The sequence below is a fragment of the Vitis riparia genome, chromosome 11 (genome assembly GCF_004353265.1).
Source record: "Vitis riparia cultivar Riparia Gloire de Montpellier isolate 1030 chromosome 11, EGFV_Vit.rip_1.0, whole genome shotgun sequence".
NCBI lineage: Eukaryota > Viridiplantae > Streptophyta > Magnoliopsida > Vitales > Vitaceae > Vitis > Vitis riparia.
This window is the reverse complement of record NC_048441.1, coordinates 2,445,584-2,467,802: the sequence shown is the minus strand read 5'-3', so window position 1 is coordinate 2,467,802 and position 22,219 is coordinate 2,445,584. Positions and strand designations below refer to the sequence as shown.

Sequence of the window (22,219 nt, the reverse complement as noted above, 5' to 3'; positions counted from 1 at the left end):
AATTTTCTCTTAATGCCATAATTACTTGAATGCAAGGTTTCATTTCCATTAGTGGCATTTATGTTCAATTTGTATAATTTGTCTGTTAGACCACCTGTACCAATAACCTTTGAATTTAGATAAAGACTAACCATTCCATTTCCAAATGAACAACAATATCCAAATTTGTCCAGACATGAAATAGAAATTAAATTCCGTCTAAACGACGGTACTACAAAAGTCTCTTCCAAATCCAAAGTACACCTAGAGTCTAACTGTAGTCTAAAAAGACCAATAGCCTTGACTGCAGCCTTGTTGCCATTTCCCACATAGATGTATATTTCACCATCAGTTGACATTCGGCTCCTTAGGCAACCCTGCATAGTGACACTTATGTGAGTAGTTGCACCCGTATCTATCCACCAAGTGTCAGTAGGCACTACAACTAAATTAATTTCTAAACAAACAAAGTTAAGAAGTATACCTTTCTTTTCACGCCAAGTAGTATATTTGGTACATGTCTTTTTCATATGACCAGCCTTTTTGCAAAAGAAACAAGTGATCTCCTTATCTTGTTTCTTCTGCACCTTCTGTTTTGATGTCTTAGAAACTAAAGTTTGTTTTCCTTTATTGTCCTTCTCTCTTTTCTTGTTGGTACCAAATCCCTGAGATGTGGAAGCCAAGTGAGCACTTTCTATCTTCTCTTGTTTCAATCTCTCTTTCTCTTGTACACACTGAGCAATAAGCTCGTTCAAAGTCCATTTCTCCTTTTGAGTGTTGTAACTGATTTTGAATTGACTAAACTGTGTAGGTAGAGAGATCAAGACCAAGTGCACGAGTATGTCTTCCGACAACTCTAACTTTAGTGCCTTGAGTCTAGTCACAAGATTAGACATTTCCATAATGCACTCCCTTATATTCTCTTTCCCTTTATACCGCATAGAGACAAGCTTACTAAGAATAATGTTTGTCTCAACCTTTTTCGTTTGCAGCTAATCGGTTTGCTATCTAGTCCAAGAATGCCTTGGATTGAGTTTCCTCAGGTATTGCACCCCTTATAGCTTCTGGAATTGAGTGCTTCATTATCATTAGACTCATGCGATTGGATCGTTCCCATTTTTCCATAGTAGACCTTTGCTCAACAGTGTTGGCACTAGTAAGATTTGAAGGGCAATCCACTCTTAATGCATAGTCTAAATCCATGCACCCGAGCACAATTATAACGTGCTCCTTCCATTTCTTGAAGTTTGTGCCATTAAGCATAAAAAAGTTATTGACATTTGCAGATATAGAATATGTTGAATCCATAATAATAAAGCTCACAATCGGTCATATAATCATGACACATACATGAATAAATAAAAATTTAAACATATATATGCATGTGGACATACAACAAGATACCTAACACAAACATCAATATTTAGTCTTTGGACAGAAATATCAACTTGTAATTGGCATCCTTTTACAAATTAATTCATAAATATTGACAATAAAAAAACCGAAAACAATATGTTTGTCTTTGGACTAACATATCGAATGCAAGATAAACTTTATATATCACATATTCATGATTACTTTATTTATTATTATATAAATATAATCCTCCTTTGGGTTGATTATTTTATACAATAATAACATGCTTACATATTTCAAAATAAATAAAATTACGTAATACAAGTTACTTTGACAACAAATATACATAATTCATTTATTTTAAAATATTAAACATAAATACAGCAAGCAATAATTCAATTAAAAATTTATGCACAAACCCCTGTATATATACAATCCTTGATAACCATTCATAAGGCTTCATCCATGAATGCATGATTTAGTGGCCCATTTTTATGCATGATTCATAAGACATTAAAAGGTACCTGATTACTATACATGCAGCACAAACATATAATTTTCTCACAGCAGAAATAGGAGTATAGGACATAGACATTTAATACTCTGATTATTCCATCTCTCAATATGGCATAATTTAAAAAAAAAAACTTGGAAATTTCAAGCATTGTACAAGGGATCCATCTTGCATCCAACCGACAGCGGCGTCAATAGCAACGCCAGAGCCATAGCCGTAGATGGCGAAATGCCACCAAACGACGCCATAGCGCCTCCCCCGATCACCAGAATTAGCGTTAAAACGACGTCATAACGATGGGAATCAGTGATGCCAACACGGCGCCGGAAACGAAGGCCTACAACGCCCAAAATCGATGCTTCTCATCAGCATTTGAAACGCCTAAAGAACAACGCCTGCACGTCGTCTAGATCGCCTGAAAACAGGGCCTGAAATGGCGTTGCTCCAGCCAGTGTCAGGGGCGCAAGGCAGACGAGGCCTGCAGTGCCTCAAATCGCGCCTGAATAGCATATGAACGCTGCCCGTGACGGTGTCTGAAAATGGCGCTTCAACGGCGCCTCCAAAACAGCGTTCCTCCGATCGCCTGAAATGGCGCCAGAATGGCACTCCTCCAGGCAACGTCACCCTCTCGATTCGCCAACAACGCCAAGAACGGCATCGCTAGGAGCCCACAATAGCGCCAAAGCGGCGCTCCTTACCATCATGAGATGGCGCCTGAGTGTCGCCTAAACCGCGCCTGAAACGGACGCTTGAATGGTGCCTGTAACGGACGCCTGAATAACGCTTGTAACGCCTGTAACACATGCCTGAATGGCGCCTGAAGTGCAACTTGAATAGTGCCTGAACGACGCCTCAAATGGTGTCTTTTGAATGCCTGAAAACGCCACCAGAATGACGCCAAAACTGCGTCCATTTTGAATGCCTAAACGGCGTCCTAGTGACGCCTGAAATTGTCCCAAATTTATTTTTTGTTGTTTTTTATTTAATAAAAGATTTGGTGAAAAATGGGAGGCTCTAATACCAATTGATAAACATTTTTTATCTCCATTATCACCAACAATACAAACAGAATATATATATATATATATATATATATATATATATATATATATATATATATATATCAATTATGAAAACATGCCATGATCTCTAGATAGGGAATGAACGAACCTGAATCCATTTTGTTTTTTCCTTCTGAACAAGGTATGGATCTTCTAAGGCTGTAGAGGGCACCACCTCTTTTTGAATTCTCTCAGACGATGGGAGCCGAAAAGAAACGGGTCTATTCTAATTCCAAAACTGATGTGATGATCATGAACAGACACACAGTCTTTAGATTCATACCCTCCTGCCTTAGGAACCATACCCATTTTCTATTGGGCCTCACGAGTCTTAGGTCCATCATCTAAGGCCCATGAAGGCATTAGGCTCTACACATAAGGTGGCCCATACTGGGGAAAACCGATACAAAATAAATATCAAAGGCAAACAGCTTAGTCATGTGTCATTGTTAAATATGTGTGACTCCATATCTTAACACACCCACCTTCATCCTTCCCAACCTATCACAGTCACAGCCTAGGTAGCCCACACAACCACCTACCATTTCTCCAACCTCAACCTCCTTTCTTCTGCCCTTAGCTTTCTTTATCTTCTTTCCAAGCCATGTGAATCTGAATGACCCATATTCATTTTCCTACATTTTCTCTCTCAAGCTCTCTCTCTCTCTCTCTCTTTTTCTCTCTTTTCGTTGTGTCTCGGGTCGAAGCAAACCGAAGAACAATCTCTGGAGATATCTTGAAGATAGTGAGAAGAAATGATGACGACAGCTTGATCCACATGGGCACCTACAAATGGTGGAAATGAACAAGGTGGAACTCAAATTTTTGGCTCTTCCCAGAAGTACTCTTCAAGAGGCCTTGCATCTCACACAACTCTAAAGCTTAGAAAGGAAGGGCAAGACACAACAGAGGACCTGTAGAGAGTGAAACCGTCATGGTTGGCCTACCCCGGCGAGATGAGGACAGCTGCACCAAGGTTGGACACTATGTTGAAGGCGTTTTCTCTGTCGAGGCGGATACCAGCTCTGTCATCGATGATTTCAATGATTTCGCTCCTACTCTGAAGCTCTGACAGCTCATTCCAATGGTGGATTACTCTGGCGCCATCAAATCCCACTTCATCTCCCCCAAACACCTTCAAAACGACGACATTGCCTACCTCATTCATCAAAGCCCGTTGGAGGAGAATGCTAGGTTGGCTTTATTGGATTTTCTCAATGTGGGTTTTTCTCTTAGCGAAACGTGGGAGGTGTTCAAGGCTTCGAATTCAAGGTTTGCGAGATTGGCACAATATTTGGGTGGTGCAAGGGTGCTTAGGCAAGACCCACTTGAATGTTTAATTCAGTTTTTGTGTTCATCGAATAATAATATTGGGAGGATTACCAATATGGGGGATTTTGTTTCGTCATTGGGAAATTATCTGGGGAGTGTTAGGGGCTTGATTTTCATGAGTTCTCATCTCTGGATCGATTGTCCAAGGTTTCAGAGGAAGATTTTAAAGTGGTTTGTTTCTCTTCATGAAATGGACCTTCAAGAGGTGGTTGATGCCCTTCCTACTCTACCTGGTGTTGGCCCCAAGGTAGCAGCATGCATTGCTCTTTTTTTTCACTGGATCAGCATCATGTCATTCCTATTGACACACATGTGTGGCAGGGATTGCTGAAACTACTTCAGGTTTGATTGTGAGAAATAGTTTGACCATGCCAGCTCCAAAGAAGTTGGTTCAGCCATCATCCAATAGTCTGCCACCTAACCACTCCATCCTAGGCCCACGCTCATGCATGACCACCTTTGCCATGCAATCCCAAACATACCCATATTCTTTTTTGATCATTTATGTTCACACGTTTTCATAAATTATTTTTTTAAATAATTTTCAAAATTCCGGACTTTCAAATAATCTTATTTTCACTTCAATTTTCAAATAATTTTTCAAAACTCCAATTTTTAAATTTTCCAAAATTTCATTCTCGAAATAATTTTCCAAAGTTCCAATTTTAAAATTTAATTTTTCAAAATTCCATTTTTCGAATAATTTTCCAAAACTATCATTCTCAAAATTTTCCAAAATTTCCGTAATTCCAAAAGTTCAAATTTAATCTTTAAAATACCATTTTTTTCAAATTTTCCAAAATTCCAAAATTTCAAATTTAATTTTTAAAATGTCATCTTCAAATAAATTTTCCAAAATTCCAATTTTAAAATTTAATTTTCAAGATTCCATTCTCAAAATAAAATTTTTAATTTTTTTTTTAAAAAAAGGTCATCTTCAAATTTAATTTCTAAAACTCCAATTCTTAAATTCAATTTTCAAAACTCCAATTCTCAAATAATTTTCAAAATTCTAATTTCTTTCAAATCTAATTTCCAAAATTCCAATTTTTAAATTTAATTTTCAAATAATTTTGGAGACTTCAATTTTCAAATAAATTTCAAAACTCTAGTTTTCTTTTAAATAATTTTAATTTCACTCCAATTTTCAAATATTTTTAATTCCATCATTTTTCATCATTCATTAGGGTTTTAAGTTACTAAAAATCCTGTTTTTAAATAAAGTCGTTACATTTCCCTTCAGGTAAGCATTTTTACAAATTTTCTTTGATTTTTAAATAATTTTCCGTCATCCTTGATTTTTAATAAGCATGAAAGCAATTTTCATAATTCCAAAACAATGGAATTTGTGGGATTAATTCATGCAAGATAAATTGGGCTTTGGTGGGGGCCCAACATTCATAACATTTCTTTCAAAAATGATTCAAGTGAATTGCATGATTGATATTGTTTGATTTTGATTGGTTTTGTGTGAGATATTTTACACTTATCATTGTGCACTAACCTTGTTTCCATGATAATGTACTATTACTCACTGTTAAGGTATGATCTCACTCTCACTTTGCTTATTCTTACACATGATTCATTTTATTATTTGATCATTTCACTGGTATTCATTGATTTCCTTATCAATTGTCACACTTGTTTCACCTTATTTAGTAGGAACCTTATTATAGGGCTTAGAGGGGTGTTAAAGCTCACCACCGTACCCTCCCAATAGGTAACTTGATCCCCGAACTTGACTTTGGTTTTTCACATACCTGTTTTTCCTTCAAGAGTCACACTTAGGGTTTTTCTTTCTTATTTTGTTTTTCCCTTTAAAAATAAAACAAAAATAAGTAGTGACTCTAAGTCTTTTTCAAAAAAATTAAAATTTTCATAAATAAATAAAAAGTGAATCTCGTCATCGAGTGGGAACACATCGATCAAAATACGGGGTCCATATTATATTTTGACAATTTTATTGTTTAGAAAAGGGGAAAAAACTATGAGAGAATTTTATATAATTTATTTCTTAACTTTATAAAATTAAATTAAATTAAAAATTTTTTAAAATTAATTTTAAAAAATTACATTAAAAAATAAAATAAAATAAAATTATGAGTTTATCTTTAAAAAAAAAAATATAAACCTTTATTAAATACAGATTTTTTTTACAATTTTATTTAAAACAAATTTTTCCTTAACAAAGGATTTTGCACAAGTTTACAAGTTTATAAGAACATTGATTAAAAATATTGTTTTTTTTTATATATAGACTTATCTAAAAGGAATTTTCCTTAAACTTTATTAAAATATGATTTTTTTGGTTCAAAAAAAGAAATTGTTCCCATCTTAATTTTTTTTTTAAAAAAGACCTTTATAAATTATTTGGAAAAAGAACCTTTGGAAAATTATTTACAAATAAGTATCGTGATTTTGATTTTTATTTAAATATATATAATTTTTTGCTTGACTTTTATTATGTATTAAAAAAATTGTTTAAAATTAATAAGAAAATAACTTCAATAAAAAGTGAAAACGATTTTGGTTTCGGAAATGAAGTGGTTTTATTTAAGGTAATAATAATAATAATAATAATAACAATAAATTTAAAATTAAAATTTAAAATAAAATCAGTTTAAAATATTAGGTTAAAAAATAATAATAAATTAATTAATTAAATGGGACAAATTTAGAGTGTACAATATTACATAAGTTCTATTAAATATGTATAATTAAATGAAAATAAAACTCTTATTAAAAAATATTTTCCAATTTTTTTTATTCAACTATTCTCTTCCATCCCCTTCATTCCTCACAAAACTATTCTCTTCCATCGCCATCATTCCTCACAAATCACTGGCGATCTTGTAAACCTATAAACACTTCACTATACATGAATAAAGAATTCGTTTTGAACATTTTTAATCTAAAATGTATTTAAAAAAAATAGGTGTTTAACAAAATTTAAAAAACCATTAAAAATCTATATAAAAAAAAAATATCAAGTTGACAAATAACTAATAATATTTTCTAAAAAAACAATATATAAATTATTTTCCTAAAATCACTTTAAAGAAAACACCTTTATTAAAAATACTTTAACAAAAATACTACCAAAGACAAAAACTGTAAAATAAATTATACATAATTTTTTTATATTAATACACATATTCTTTTTTATTGCTATATGTTTAAGGAGTCCAAGGCTTACGTTTTGATTTACCTTTTAATTATGTTTGATTAAAAAATATTAAAAATAATAATAATTTTTCACATATTTAATTATGTTACCAAAAAAAATTATCAAAAAAATTAAATATAATTAAAAAAACTATATATTTTCAAATTATTTAATTTTTCATAAAAATAAATCAAATTAAACAAATTTGAACTATTACATAAAATTAAATTATTATCTTTTTTTTTTCTTTACTCATTTTCTACTTTTTCCTAAATCAAATTAATTTTTCATAAAAATAAATCAAATTAATATACTCTGTATATTACATAAAATATAGAGAGAGAGAGAGAGAGAGAGAGAGAGAGAGGTTCTTCACTTGTCCAATATGAAATGAAGACTTGAGTTTCCATGGAAAGTGCACACGCTTTCTTGACCAAAGACCCATTAACGAGTATTTCTTCACTTGTCCAATATGAAAGACTTGAGTTTCCATGGAAAGTGCACACGCTTTCTTGACCAAAGACCCATTAACGAGTATTCAACAGAGTGGTGATGACCCATTTCCCACTAAAATTGAGAAACAGACAAAAACCCATTCACAATTTGGCATTATCTTCTCCACCAGTTGGACTAACAATAGCAACAATAGATGATAAATAATCAACAAAATTTGACATAAATTGTAAAATAATGTATTTTTTTATTAGAAAAATGTTTTTAAAATTTTAAGTATTAGGAAAAGAATAAACCAACAATGATGAAATATCAAATAGTGACTTACTGAATTCAGACCGAAGACAGTGATTATTGTTTAACCCACAAAGCAATACACTAAGCCTAATAGATTAATACTTAATACATTTTTTTTGCACACAAATTTAATAAATGAAGAAACAAATCATCAATATTAATGTAGATATATAAGCTCCAACATCAATTTTGAATATGATAATTGTCATAATTTGGATTTCAAGCGACCCGAAACCCAACTTAGATCATTGCATCAAAAGTTTCGTGTATAGGATTGGGATGTCCAGAGACTTTCTTAAATTTACCATTTTCCAAGCATTAGTGGGTTAAGTGGGTGGGTCAAGCCCCCAAAAAAGGGGTCCAAAATTGTCAAAGAGTCACGAGTTATTAAAAAAGTGCTCTTAAAATTTGATATTTTATGATAACGATAAACTTCACTTTATACATATACTATTCACACCATATAACATATTTTTTTGTTATTATTATTATTTTTAATATATAGATACCAATTTTTGGATGAAGTTTTGAACATCTCATTTAAAAATCAATTAATATCTTATACGGGTAGGTAAAATATTTTATTACATTCAACGTTATAACTCTAGACTTATTCTAAGAATTATCATTTAGGTAATCCAAATTTCCGAACTTAAAAACGACAGCATTTCACCCTAACATAATGAATTAATCCCTATTCTATGATTCAATACTAACATGATCAAAATCCTTTGACCTTGATCCAACGAGTGAGTCGTGAACCGATAACTTTTTCGATTCAATGACCAGTCCGGTTCTAAAAATATTGCTTTTAATTGAATAAAAAAAATCAAATATTTTGACTTTTTCTATTCAACCAAAAAACAAACATCACCTAAATTTACAAATATGAAGATTATTTCATCCATTTTAACCAATTAATTTTACAAATAATATACTCATAATTGATGAAAATTAAGTGACAATGAGAAAAAAAATCCCGATAGAAGCGAAAATTTCCTCAATTTTATAAAAAATTTATAAAAATGAGAAAAAAAAACCCATGATAATAAAAATAACAAACCTAGGAAATATCGATCTTTCAATGTATCTTCCTAGATCTTGTGTCGAAAGACTCGAAACCAGGTCGAACAGTGACCCTTTGAACAAATATTCAATATAGAGGTGAGAGTACCCATAACCCATTAAAATATTTGAGGAAAGGAGATTTTCTCTACCAGTTGAACAACCATATAGTATGAGCATAAATTACTTTTACATTTCAATAGATGACAAATATTTTTATTCAGTCTTTGGATTTAAACTCTTATACTAAATATAAAGATATATTATAAATGATAAGTACTACTCTACAAAATTTGAAATTAAATATATTGATATAAAATTAAATTTCATTTACAAGCTAGTTTGTGAGTTTTATTTCTATAATGTGAAAAGAAAAGTTGTTTTAATTTGGTCAATAAGAAATTGGTCGATTTTGTGGAAATTAATTTCATTTTGATTAAATGGGTCTAAAAGGTTTTTGGAATGAACCATGGAATAATAATTTTGTCATGTGAATTTGAACGATTAACTTTCCCCTTCCTCTAAGGTTTCTTTTTCTCTCTAAATTTTTAGGGTGTACATGAAAGCGATTTGAAAAAAGGAAGCAGACCAAAGCACATGCATAGCCAAAGTTCCCCAATCTATGTGAATGCTCATACTAATTTTTAAGACATTGAGCCCATCTAGAGCATGTCATTCATAGCATTTTTATAGGTTTTGTGTAATATAGAGTATGTTTTGTGGTATGATTAAATAAAATATATATTTTTAATTTAAAAAAAATTGTTTTTAAAAATTCATAGCATTGTCTTACTGTGGTTCTCAATTTCTAATTATAAAAAATAAAGTGAAATAAAGAATAGTTTTAGTGAACGAGTATAAATTGTTTTTATCAATTTTAAAAAATAAAAAATAAATAAAGGAATTAAAAAATCATAAAAAATAAATAAATTTGAGTACGATATCATTCTTTTTCTTTTTTTTTATCCACAATCTAATATTGATGCTAAAAATCTTCAAATATGATTTTTCTTTTAAATTATATGAGTTTTTCTAAATTTCTTTGAATTTCTCTAAATTTTTTCACTTGCCAAGCCAACAAGGCCTTACCCAAGAGATTAATTTGGGCCATCCCTCCTAAACATTAGTTCGGCCCATGGTCAGACAAGATGGTTTATAGACTAATAGCTTAACGGGCAAAACATAAGGAAAGCCTGTAATGGTTGGAGTGTAGATATCTATAGGGGATCATATAGGGGCATGTTATTATTTTAGATTCAACCAATTGGATTAATTACGCCGTACACAACAACAAATGGATATATACATGGCAGTGGATGTATATAGGCTAGCTTTGGTTTTTGAAAAATTTGAGAAAAAATGTAAGAAAAATAAAAATAAAAAGGAAATATAAAAGGAAATAAAAAGTGAAGGAAAAAAAAATAATAAATTATTTTTGAATGCTACATCAAACATCCCATTTCAAATTATTTCTTTTTTTAATATAAAGATTAAATAATTTTAAAACAAATAATTTTTAATTAATATTAATTATATTTAATTTTTTTATAGTGAAATCAAATATTAAAAAAATATTTTTTGAATATATTTTTTTTCTTTTCAGTACTTTCCATGTGGACTACATAAAACTGAAAATGCTTGAAGGAAAGAGAAGACCATGTGGACTTGAGATGGGCAACAAAGATTGTAAAATGATCAAAATACCCATCTTCCAAAAAAATGTGCCAAATGAGGCCAAATATTAAGATATAGCCTAAATATGATCAGCCACGAAAAAATGCCCACACACATTTACAAAAATATACTTTTAAACATTTGAGAGAAGCCCCCAAAAACTTGAGTAAATTTTTTAAAATTAAATTAAAATATAAATCTTAGCCTTCACACTATCAATGAGTCAACCCTAAGGCTATGATTGGTTCTTAGAAAGTATTAAGAAGAGGAAAAAAAATGTCAAATATAATTTTCTCATGTTTTGTTTTATTATAGAAAATGAGAAAAAAATATAATTAAAATTATTAAGAAATTTTTATATTTTAAAATTATTTAATATTTATATAGAAGAGTTAACTAAGTGAAAAAAGATATCTCCTTTATGGTCAACAATCTTGCTCAATTTATGCATTGCCATATTAAAACCATCAGTTGTTCGAAAGCCAACCTTTTAATTATCTCAAGTATACCATGTATTACAGCCTTTTCAATAAGGGATGAAAATATCAGTTTTTATGAAAATATCGGCAGTTAGATTTTAAGGATATATTATGAATATTGTAAAATATTGATAAATTTTTTTTATGAAATGAAAATTGATCAAAACTAAATTTTTTTAGGAAAAACTCCTAAAAATAATGTAAGAAATAATAATACATGTGTTGAAATTCTTTTGTTGAATAAATTGATAAATGCACAATATAGTTTGTGACATTTGAAAATAATATGCAGAATTTAAAAACACATTTTATATAAATCTATTTAGTTTGAATGTATTGGAGGATACTAAAAAATGACAATATATGTACTATTTTTTTTAAATTATTTATAAATTTGTAATTTTCATATATTTAATTAATATACAAAAGATATAAAGAAAGACTATTAATAAGATTATGAGAATGATTTGTACATTTTATTCAACAATCAATTAAATATAATATCATTAAAACTAATTAATTAATTAATTTTTTATTTTTATATTTGTATGAATCTATTAAATAATATATTTATTTATTTAATTCCTTTTAAATTGAAAATAAGAGATGAATACTATATTAAGGGTGAGATAGACTGGATGGTAGAGAGTGCTTCTATGTGTGAGGTTTGTGTTGACAGGCCAAAAATGGGGAAACGTCCATCCTTCATCTCCAACTACTTGTGACTGATAGTTAGTAGTCAATTGGGTCCTCCACCACCAGCAACTCCTCTCATTTACTGTGAGAATATTTGCTCTACATATTGATGTGCTAATCCTTGTGTCATGTCACTTTCCAATGAAGCATGATATGGCTATTGATTTCCATTCACCCATGGTGCTCTTCAAGTTCCGACAATTAATCAGCATCTTGCTGATGTTCTCACCATGTCATTCTACAAGCTTAATTCACACTTTTCAAGTGAATCGAAAATCAACAATGAAAAAATCATTTTCCTTCAACTTTTTATTTTTTTATTATTTTTTATTTCATAGTAAAAGAATCGAAACATGAAAAAGCACTACAGCCTTGTACAATGATAAATTATTGCATGTAGTCAAAGATCAAATCAATTCAAGCAGCTGTTGGCCCAATTCCCTTGAATGAAATAAACTGTCGATGTAGTTCACTACTACAGCTGATGAATCTACAAAGCTTTTCATCTTAGCAGTCATTGACACCTCTGGAAAACAACATACAACTTTGATAAGAAAATTGTTGTCATAGTGTTGTATATATGTTGATGTATATGTCCATGTAACATAGACTTAGATGGTGTTTGTTTTTTTACTAAATCCTAAATAGAACCTTAATACTTAATAGTGTTAAATATTAAGTTGTTTGTTTTTGTAATATTTTATTTTTATTAAATATTAAAAAGTAAAGAAAAACCAATATGTTATTTTTTCTATTTAAAAAAAGTTACATATTTTGACTTTTTGTATTTAGTAAAAAGTTTATAATAAGTTATAAAAAAAATATAAAAAACAAACAATTTGTTTTCAGCAATTAAAAAGCAAAAAAAACAAGCACGTAATTACCATTTTCGTGCAACTTCTTCATAAGCTTGGCCCTTGTAGGAAGGGCAGGAAGCGAAGCAAAGATGGCAGTTCTGGTAGCCCATCCATGGTATGCAGCAAAGGACTTCTCGTATGACTTTGAAACCGCATCCACAATTGAGTTCCCTCTGCAAATCAAGCAAACCCCCATGTTGTAGTCAATGGAATAGTCTCACAATTCATCTATGAATGGAAAGGAAACTTGTTTAAACATACCCTTTGGTTAGCATTTGCTCAAACATCACGGTTAGCATCACGATCGAACGCTTGACTCTGATCAGGCTCCTTGAGCTACTATAAGGTTTCTTAGCTAAATTCTGCTGGATTTCTCTGTCAATTAAGGTTTCTAGTGTGTCATCGGGTCTTGCCCCCTTGTCAAGATCATTAACCTTTGATAGATACTGAATTATAACCTTGTACACAAAAAGCTTTGGAAAGGGATCAAATGATCAAGTGGTATATTGGCCCGTTACCTTGGATAAGAATTCCATCTGGGCAAACTTGAAAGGAAGGCCGAGGTACCCTACAAAAGTGGAGCCAATGCGACAATAGTGAACAAGACGATGGACCTCTACGCTTGGGTTGGGAGAATTCACACAATCTGCCACCTCTTTTATGAAGTCTGTCATCCTTGTGAGTAGCTTCTCCCGTTTCCTCTCCATTGAAGCCAATTAACAGAGCTGCTTCTGAGCTTACCCAACACTACTATTACTTTGATTGCAGTACTCTGTCATATCAAGTTTCAGTATTGTATGTATATACAGAGGGAAAGAGAGAGAGAGGTTCTTCGATCACTCATCCAATATGGAATGAAGACTTGAGTTTCCATGGAAAGTGCACACGCTTTTTTTGACCAAAGACCCATTAACGAGCTAGTATTCAACACAGTGGTGAGGACCCATTTCCCACTAAAATTGGGAAACAGACAAAAACCCATTCGCAAGTGGGCATTATCTTCTCTACCAGTTGGATTAACAATAGCAACAATAGATGATAAATAATCAACAAAATTTGACATAAATTGTAAAATAATGTATTTTTTTTATTAGAAAAAGGTTTTTTAAATTTTAAATTGGAAAAGAATACACCAATAATGATAAAATATCAAATAGTGACTTATTGAATTCAGACCGTAGACAATGATTATTGATTAACCACAAAGCAATACACTAAGCCCAATAGATTAATACTTAATACTTTTTTGTTATAGACAAATTTAATAAATGAAGAAACAAATCATCAATATTAATGTAGATATATAAGCTCCAGTATCTTTGAATATGGTAATTGTCATGTTTTGGCTTCCAAGGATCCGAAACCCAACTTAGATCATTGCATCAAAAGTTTCGTGTATAGGATTGGGATGTCCAGAGACTTTCTTAAATTTACCATTTTCCAAGGATTAGTATGTGGGTCAAGGCCCCAAAAAAGGGGTCCAAAATTGTCAAAGAAAGGGTTGAGGCATCAAGATCACACCCTGCGCTGGCGCATACGTGCCAATAGGGGCCACCCTAGCCTCCAGACAATGTTACCCTCAAATTAAATCACTTGTATATGAAAGAAATAGTCAAAACTTAGAAAATTTTCAAAGAGTCACGAGGTACTAAAAAAGTGCTCTTAAAACTTTGATATTTTATGATAATCGAAGTTATAAACTTCACTTTATACGTATACCATTCACACCATATAACATATTTTTTGTTATTATTATTATTTTCAATATATAGATACCAATTTTTGGATGAAGTTTTCAATATCTCATTTAAAAATCAATTAATATCTTATACGGGTAGGTAAAATATCTTATTACATTCAACGTTATACCTATAGACTTATTCTAAGAACTATCATTTAGGCAATCCAAAATTTCTGGGTGTAAAAACAACATCATTGCACCCCAACATAATGAATTAATCCATATTCTATGATTCAATACTCTAACATGATCGAAATACTATATACTCTAGCGTCTTCAAGTTTAATGTTTCTGCCTCAATTGAATCCTTCATCTCATGTAGCTAGTTGTACAATGCTTAAGCTTTACCTTGTACCACCTATGCACTTCAAATATCCAAAAAAAAAAAAAAAAATTTCCAATCATTTACTAATAGAAACTGTGCTAAGATTGAATTCAAAATTCCAGAATTTCACTTAAAGCTGACGTGAAAAACCTTCCAACCATCCAATTTTGACCAACCTTCCTTAAAATATGCTCATCAGTCACATTCTATCGCGTAGGCTTTGAAGCTGAAATAAAAGCCAAAGACAAAATCTGTCACGCAATTCTTTTGCTAATTCCCTTGAATGAAACAAGCCGTGGATGTACTGCACTACTATAGCTGATGAATCAATAAAACTTTGCATCTTAACAGTCATGGACGCCTCTGAAAAACAGCATACAACATTGATCAGTAAATTGATGTTATTATAATCTTCCATATATTGATATATGACCATTTTCTTTCAGGTTCTTCATAAGCTTAACCCTAGTAGGAAGGTGAGGCAGCGAGGCGAAGACGGCAGTTCTGGTAGCCCATGCATGGAATGCAGCAAAGGACTGCTCGTATGACTTTGAAACCGCACCCTCGATGGAGTTTTCCCTGAAAATTAATCAAGCCCCGTTTCAATTAAATTCATATATATACATATGAATTGGAGGAAACTAGTTTGAACATACCCACTACTAAGGATTTGCTCAAACATCACTCTCAGCATGACAATTGATGGAGCTGCTTCTGAGCTTACTTGACGCTACCATCACTTTTATTTCAGTATTTTAGATTGAGTTAATTTTTCAACGTGTATCTTTCAATGTGTACAAATGAATACATAAGTGGAAGTTCTTCACTTTTCGTGATGAAATGAAAATGAAGTCTGCATGGAAATTAAGGTACCCACGCTATTTTAGTTTCTGACCAATGACCGGCCCATTGAAGAGATATTCAAGTCCTAGTCCTAATTATGAAATGCATACGAAGTCTCCACGGAAAGGTAACCACGCGCTACTTTATTTTCTGACTTAAAAGACCCTTTGAGGAAATTTTCAACACAGGAGTGGGAGCACCCATTATTTGATTATAAGTAATATGGACCCTTTATCCTTTTTTTGATCACGTTTCCATAAAAATGTACTTATTCTTTAATAGTAAAAATAATTATTTCTTTTAAAACTTATATGTAAATACCTGAAAAAATTGAGGGTATTTATGTCAAAAGTTGGTTACTATTCAAACAAAATATGAAAAAGATTAAGGTGATGTTTGTTTTTTGGCTGAATAGAAAAAATTAAAATATTTTATTTTTTCTATTCAGCTAAAAGTACTTTGTTGATATTAACTAACATAACTAAAGTGAACTTGTTATCAATAAGTTTAATTTAATTATGTTGGTTGATGTTAATGAGTTACTTTTAACCATGGTTTTAAAAACTGGATAGGACACAATTTTGGTCCGGTCTAGTCATTTAAGCCAAAAAGTGTTCAGACCGGAATTAGGTCGGTTAAACCGGTGGTTCGACCGGTGAACCGGATAAACCGAACGGTTCCCCTCAAACCGTCCGATTCAACTTTTTCTTTTCCACTGTCACCATCTCCTGCTGGTAGGACCTCCACCCTGCGCTGGAAAAGTCCCTTCTTATCGTCCCCCGTTGTTGGAAAAGCCCCCCTCCTCGTCGTCTTCCACCGGCAGGACCCTACCTTCTTCATGCAAAGCCACCCTCCCATCCCTCGCACTGGAAGAAGAAATGAGAATCCGGAGTAATGGTCGGGTGCAATGACTTATAGAGAGAAGATTGAGGCGTCCATTAGAGACGACTAGTTGATTTGCAGAAGAAGGTACGACCATTGGGGAAGTTGACTGGGAAGCCGAGCCCGGCGACAAGTCCGAAGTGTTAGAGTTGGAATAGCCGAAAGAGAATATAACGGGAGTGTGGTGGCACTGAGAGAGAACTAGGTTTGGGAGAGAAATGAGAAGCCATGGAAGAAGAAGGAAGAAGAAATGGGGAGGAGGAAGAAGACTTCCATGATACATCAGAACAATGATTTATGGGATTTAATGATTCCTAAGAGCAGATTCATTCTTTTAACTATCTGTATTTGGTCTGGTATTTGATTTGGTAATAGTAATAAAGATAAAAATGAATAGAAAAGAATCTTTCCATTCATTTAAAAACTTCCATGATCCCTTCCCGAACCAAACACGAATCTTTCAATTCATTTGGCCGACAAGGAATTCCTTTAATAACCAGCCGTTAATTTAATCCATAACAATTTTCTCATTGAATCCACAAATGCCTAGTTCACATCAGAATTGTGCTAGTTGATGAGAGTTACTTGAGAGAGAAGTGGAGAGTGAGAAGCCATTGCTTTTAAGAGGATTTGCCCTTTCCTCTTTTACCCTAGGACGCATTTGGCAATGTGCATTTATTAAAAATTAAATAAAAATAAAATTGTAATAAATTTAAGAATGTTTAAATATATTTTTTTTAACAAATAAATAATTAAAAAAATTAAAAACTCACATTCCATGTTTTTGCCATTTTTTTATTTTTAAATAGGCATGTGAGTTTTTCTTCCATGATTAAAAAAGAATCATGACTATTGAGAATAATTTAATGATTTTCAAATAAAATTTTAATTTTTAAATAATATATAAATTATTTTTTTTATTTTTATAATTATTTTAAATTTTAATAATTTATAAATTATATATTTATGACGTCACCGGTTCGACTGCCAATCCGACCAGTGAGCCGTGAACTGATAACTTTTCCGGCTCAATGACCAGTCTGATTTTGAAAACATTGCTTTTAATTGAATAAAAAAACAAAATATTTTGACTTTTTTTATTCAGCCAAAAAACAAACATCACCTAAATTTACAAATATGAAGATTATTTCATCCATTTTAACAAATTAATTTTACAATTAATATACTCATAATTGATGAAAATTAAGTGACAATGAGAAAAAAAACCCGATAGAAGCGAAAATTTCCTCAATTTTTTTAAAATTTTATAAAAATGAGAAAAAAAACCCATGATAATAAAAATAATAAACCTAGGAAATATTGATCTTTCAATGTATCTTCCTAGATCTTGTGTCGAAAGACTCGAAACCATCGACACGGCGGAACAGTGACCCTTTGAACAAATATTCAATATAGAGGTGAGAGTACCCATAACCCATTAAAATATTTGAGGAAAGGAGATTTTCTCTACCAGTTGAATAACCATATAGTATTGGCATAAATTACTTTTACATTTCAATAGATGACAAATATTTTTATTCAGTCTTTGGATTTAAACTCTTATACTAAATATAAAGATATATTATAAATGATAAGTACTAATCTACAAAATTTGAAATTAAATATATTGATATAAAATTAAATTTCATTTACAAGCTAGTTTGTGAGTTTTATTTCTATAATGTGAAAAGAAAAGTTGTTTTAATTTGGTCAATAAGAAATTGGTCGATTTTGTGGAAATTAATTTCATTTTGATTAAATGGGTCAAAAAGGTTTTTGGAATGAACCATGGAATAATAATTTTGCCATGTGAATTTGAACAATTAACCTTCCCCTTCCTCCAATGTCTCTTTTTCTCTCTAAAATTTTAAGGTGTACATGAAAGCGATTTGAAAGAAGGAAGCAGACTAAAGCACATGCATAACCAAAGTTCCCCAATCTATGTGAATGCTCACACTAATTTTTAAGACATTGAGCCCATCTAGAGCATGTCATTCATAGCATGTAATATAGAGTATGTTTTGTGGTATGATTAATATATGTATTTAAAAAAAAATTGTTTTTAAAAATTCATAGCATTGTTTAACTATCGTTCTCAATTTCTAATTATAAAAAAATAAAGTGAAACAAAGAATAGTTTTAGTGAACGAGTATAAATTGTTTTCATCAATTTTTTTTAATGTATATATATATATATATATATATATATATATATATATATATATAAAGGAATTAAAAAATTATAAAAAAATAAATAAAACTGAGTATGATATCATCTTTCTTTTTTTATCCACAATCCAATACCGATGCTAAAAAAACTTTAAATATGATTTTCCTTTAAATTATATAAGTTTTTCTAAATTTATTTTCTCTAAATTTTTTCATCTAACAAATAAATTTCAAATTAAGTTATACTTTATACATTAATTTTATTAGTTTTTAAAAATAATTTAAAACTCAACTGATTTAATTAGTACTAGAAAGTTATAAAACCCAATAACATTAGAAAGTCACACAAAAAATCTATGCAAGTAAACTTCAAATTAAGTAAGAATTAAAGCATTGAATTTTAGGCATAGTAATCCAATTAATGGTTAGAAATTTATGTATAAACATCGGTCCACAAGACTCTATTATGTCTTTTCCACACATGATTATTTTTTTATAATTTTTTTTTAATGGAGAAATGAATTTCAATTAATAAGTTCAATAATTTTAAATGAATTTGAAACTAAAAAAATAGATCTTATCAGTACAAAAAATAATAAACCAAAATTAATACATTTTAAATCATGACTTTGTTATTTCTCTTGTATATACAATTATATTTTTTTTGAAGTCTATGCAATTTAAAAGAAATTTTTAAAAAATGGTATATTTGACATTTAGGTATAACATAGGACTGACATTACATTAAAAAAATAAAAATAAAAAGTTATGGAAATAAATTGATATATGGGTGAAAATATAATAATGATTTTAATAATTTACCCTATTTATAAAAATTAAATAATTTTAAAACATCGTAATTTTTTAATTAATTTTAATTTTATTTATTTTCATATTTTCTATGGTAAATCAAACAAAAAAAAGTTTCTTCAATACTTTTATTGCTGAGTTGTTTAGGATTTGTACACTCACTGAAGGGCCTAGCCGAGCTGTGGGCCACCCTGCCAAGCCAACAAGGCCTTACCCAAAAGATTAATTTGGGCCATCCCTCCTAAACATTAGTTCGGCCCATTGTCAGACAAGATGGTTTATAGACTAATAGCTTAACGGGCAAAACATAAGGAAAGCCTGTAATGGTTGGAGTGTAGATATCTATAGGGGCATGTTATTATTTTAGATTCAACCAATTGGATGAATTACGCCGTACACAACAACAAATGGATATATACATGGCAGTGGATGTATATAGGCTAGTTATGTTTGGTTTTTGAAAAATTTGAGAAAAAATGTAAGAAAAAAAAAATAAAGAGGAACTTTAAAAGGAAATAAAAAGTGAAGGAAAAAAATAATAATTTAAAATCAATAAATTATTTTTGAGTGCTACATCAAGCATCCCATTTCAAATTATTTCTCTCTTTTATATAAAGATTAAATAATTTTAAAATAAATAATTTTTAAATTAATATTAATTATATTTGATTTTTTTTCATTTTTTTTTATAGTGAAATCAAATATTAAAAATATATTTTTATTAATATTTTTTTTTTCTTTTCAATACTTTCCAAAAACCAAAACATATTGATAGTGAAGTAGGGTTTTGAAGTTTACATCGGAATTGTTCATGTAGGCGGTTCCATAAAATTTGAGGAAAAATACTAAAAAAAAAAAAAGGAAGCAAAGAAAAATTAAGGGAAAAATAAAAAATAAATTTAAAATCAATAAATCATTTTTATACAGTTATTCAAACTCATTTAACTTATTTTCCTTTGTTATATATATGATTAAATACTTTTAAAATTATGTTTTATTTTTATTTTTTTAATAGTAAAACCATGAGAAAATAATTTTCTTTTAATATTTCTTTTTCTTTTCTTAATGCGTTCCCCAACCAAATATAGAGTAGAAATTCTTAATACCCTTACATGATCAAAATCACAAGAGACATAAAAGCAATGACAACATATTATTAATTATAATTATATTATTAGGATAACACATATACACTACAAGCAACAAGTTGAGAATCAAACCATCCCAAGCAGTTCATTGCCTGAGCGCCTGGAGCGGAATAACTTGTCAATGTACTGTAAGACAGAAGCCGATGCAGTCACGTACTTTTGCATCTGAACATTAGCAGTGGCCTCTGAAAACAACATGAAATTGTGTTTGATATTCTATTAGAATCTTGAACAAAATGCAAAACATTCTAATATTATTTCAAATGAAAGGTGTTTGATGGAATTCAATTACCATCTTCATTCAGGTTCCTCAGGAGTTGTGCCTTTGTTGGGAGGGTTATCATCGCAGCAGAAACACCTGTCCTTGTCAGCCATCCGTGGTAAGGTGCAAATACCTGCTTATAAGCCGTAGAGACAGGACCGACAATAGAGTTTCCCCTGGCAATTTTCACCATCTTAGCTATATAATATATAGTGTTCGATATTTCATATATGGGTCAAAGAAAATAACGGAAAGACTGTTCTATGATGTTTTGGAGAATAGAAAACTGTTTTTTATTTTCTGATTGCTAAACTTGTTTTCAAAAACAGTTGATTTACCAAACATGGCCATACCCTCTAGCTAGAATTTGCTCAAACATGATCTTTAGCATGTCCACTGATCGCTTCACTCTCACAAGGTTCCTTGAATGACTGTTAGAATCCTTTTCACAATTCTTTCTGATATCGGAGTCAAGCAAGGATTCCAGAGTATGTACTGATTTTGCAGCTTCTGCAAGATCATCCACCTTATCTCCACATACACCAAATGGCCAAGGCGTTGAGATCAAGCAAATACATTAAAGGTTTAAGCGATATATAATTCTATAGTTACGATGATCAGATACGTATACCTTGGCAGAAAACTCCTTCTCTGCAAACTTGAAGACTCCTAAACTACTCAAGAGAGGAGAAAGGAGGCGGCAAGCTCGAACCAGCCGACCGATTTCCACGTATGGCCTCGGAGAATTCACAGTTTGGGCTACCTCACTGAAGGCATCAGCTACGGTCGTCAAAATTCCTGAATTTTTCGCCATGGGACAGCTCTACGAGCCTAATTAGTTTAATTATATTGTTGCTTAATTTCTCTTGGCTGATTATATAGTAGTGGTAAATGCGGCTTAAGAACAACGCAGAAGAGAACCTTGTACGAAACTGAATATACCATCTTCAAATGGGGCCGAGAGGCATATATCCGAATTCAAACATTTGTCAAATACTTAGGCTATGTTTAGTTCATGGAAAATTTGAGAGAAAATGCTAAAAAAAAAAAGAAGAAACTAGGGAGGAAAGGTAGAAGAAAAGAAAAAATGAAGGAAAATAAAAAATAAAT

The 22,219-nt window shown here is 30.9% G+C and overlaps 2 protein-coding genes across 3 annotated transcripts; both read right to left on the bottom strand.

The window, feature by feature from the left end:
- Positions 1-12,444: 12,444 nt before the first annotated feature.
- Positions 12,445-13,764, bottom strand: LOC117925476 (accelerated cell death 11-like). 2 transcript variants are annotated; one of them, XM_034844492.1, is made up of 4 exons: positions 13,448-13,764; positions 13,191-13,363; positions 12,957-13,102; positions 12,445-12,598 (listed from the first exon to the last, which is right to left on the bottom strand). In XM_034844492.1, the coding sequence occupies exons 1-4, from the start codon at positions 13,634-13,636 to the stop codon at positions 12,480-12,482; spliced, it is 627 nt and encodes a 208-aa protein (XP_034700383.1). In that variant the 5' UTR covers positions 13,637-13,764; the 3' UTR covers positions 12,445-12,479. The 2 variants fall into 2 exon arrangements, with proteins under 2 accessions (XP_034700383.1, XP_034700384.1); XM_034844493.1 differs by lacking the exon at positions 12,445-12,598 and adding an exon at positions 12,621-12,687 and having other exon boundaries at positions 12,950-13,102.
- Positions 13,765-20,784: 7,020 nt separating this feature from the next.
- Positions 20,785-21,935, bottom strand: LOC117925478 (accelerated cell death 11-like). Its single transcript, XM_034844495.1, has 4 exons — positions 21,741-21,935; positions 21,463-21,635; positions 21,140-21,285; positions 20,785-21,032 (listed from the first exon to the last, which is right to left on the bottom strand). Exons 1-4 carry the CDS (start codon positions 21,921-21,923, stop codon positions 20,914-20,916), a joined length of 621 nt encoding a protein of 206 aa, XP_034700386.1. The 5' UTR covers positions 21,924-21,935; the 3' UTR covers positions 20,785-20,913.
- Between the last annotated feature and the right edge of the window lie 284 nt (positions 21,936-22,219).

Coding starts and splice junctions, on each gene's coding strand:
- LOC117925476 (XM_034844492.1), bottom strand. CDS start 13,636: ATGGAGAGGAAACGGGAGAAGCTACTCACAAGGATGACAGACTTCATA. Junction 13,364..13,447: donor AGATGGAATTCTTATCCAAG/GTAACGGGCCAA, acceptor TATCTATCAAAG/GTTAATGATCTTGACAAGGG. Junction 13,103..13,190: donor GAGCAAATGCTAACCAAAGG/GTATGTTTAAAC, acceptor CTTGATTTGCAG/AGGGAACTCAATTGTGGATG.
- LOC117925478 (XM_034844495.1), bottom strand. CDS start 21,923: ATGGCGAAAAATTCAGGAATTTTGACGACCGTAGCTGATGCCTTCAGT. Junction 21,286..21,462: donor GAGCAAATTCTAGCTAGAGG/GTATGGCCATGT, acceptor GAAAATTGCCAG/GGGAAACTCTATTGTCGGTC. Junction 21,033..21,139: donor GAGGAACCTGAATGAAGATG/GTAATTGAATTC, acceptor TGTTGTTTTCAG/AGGCCACTGCTAATGTTCAG.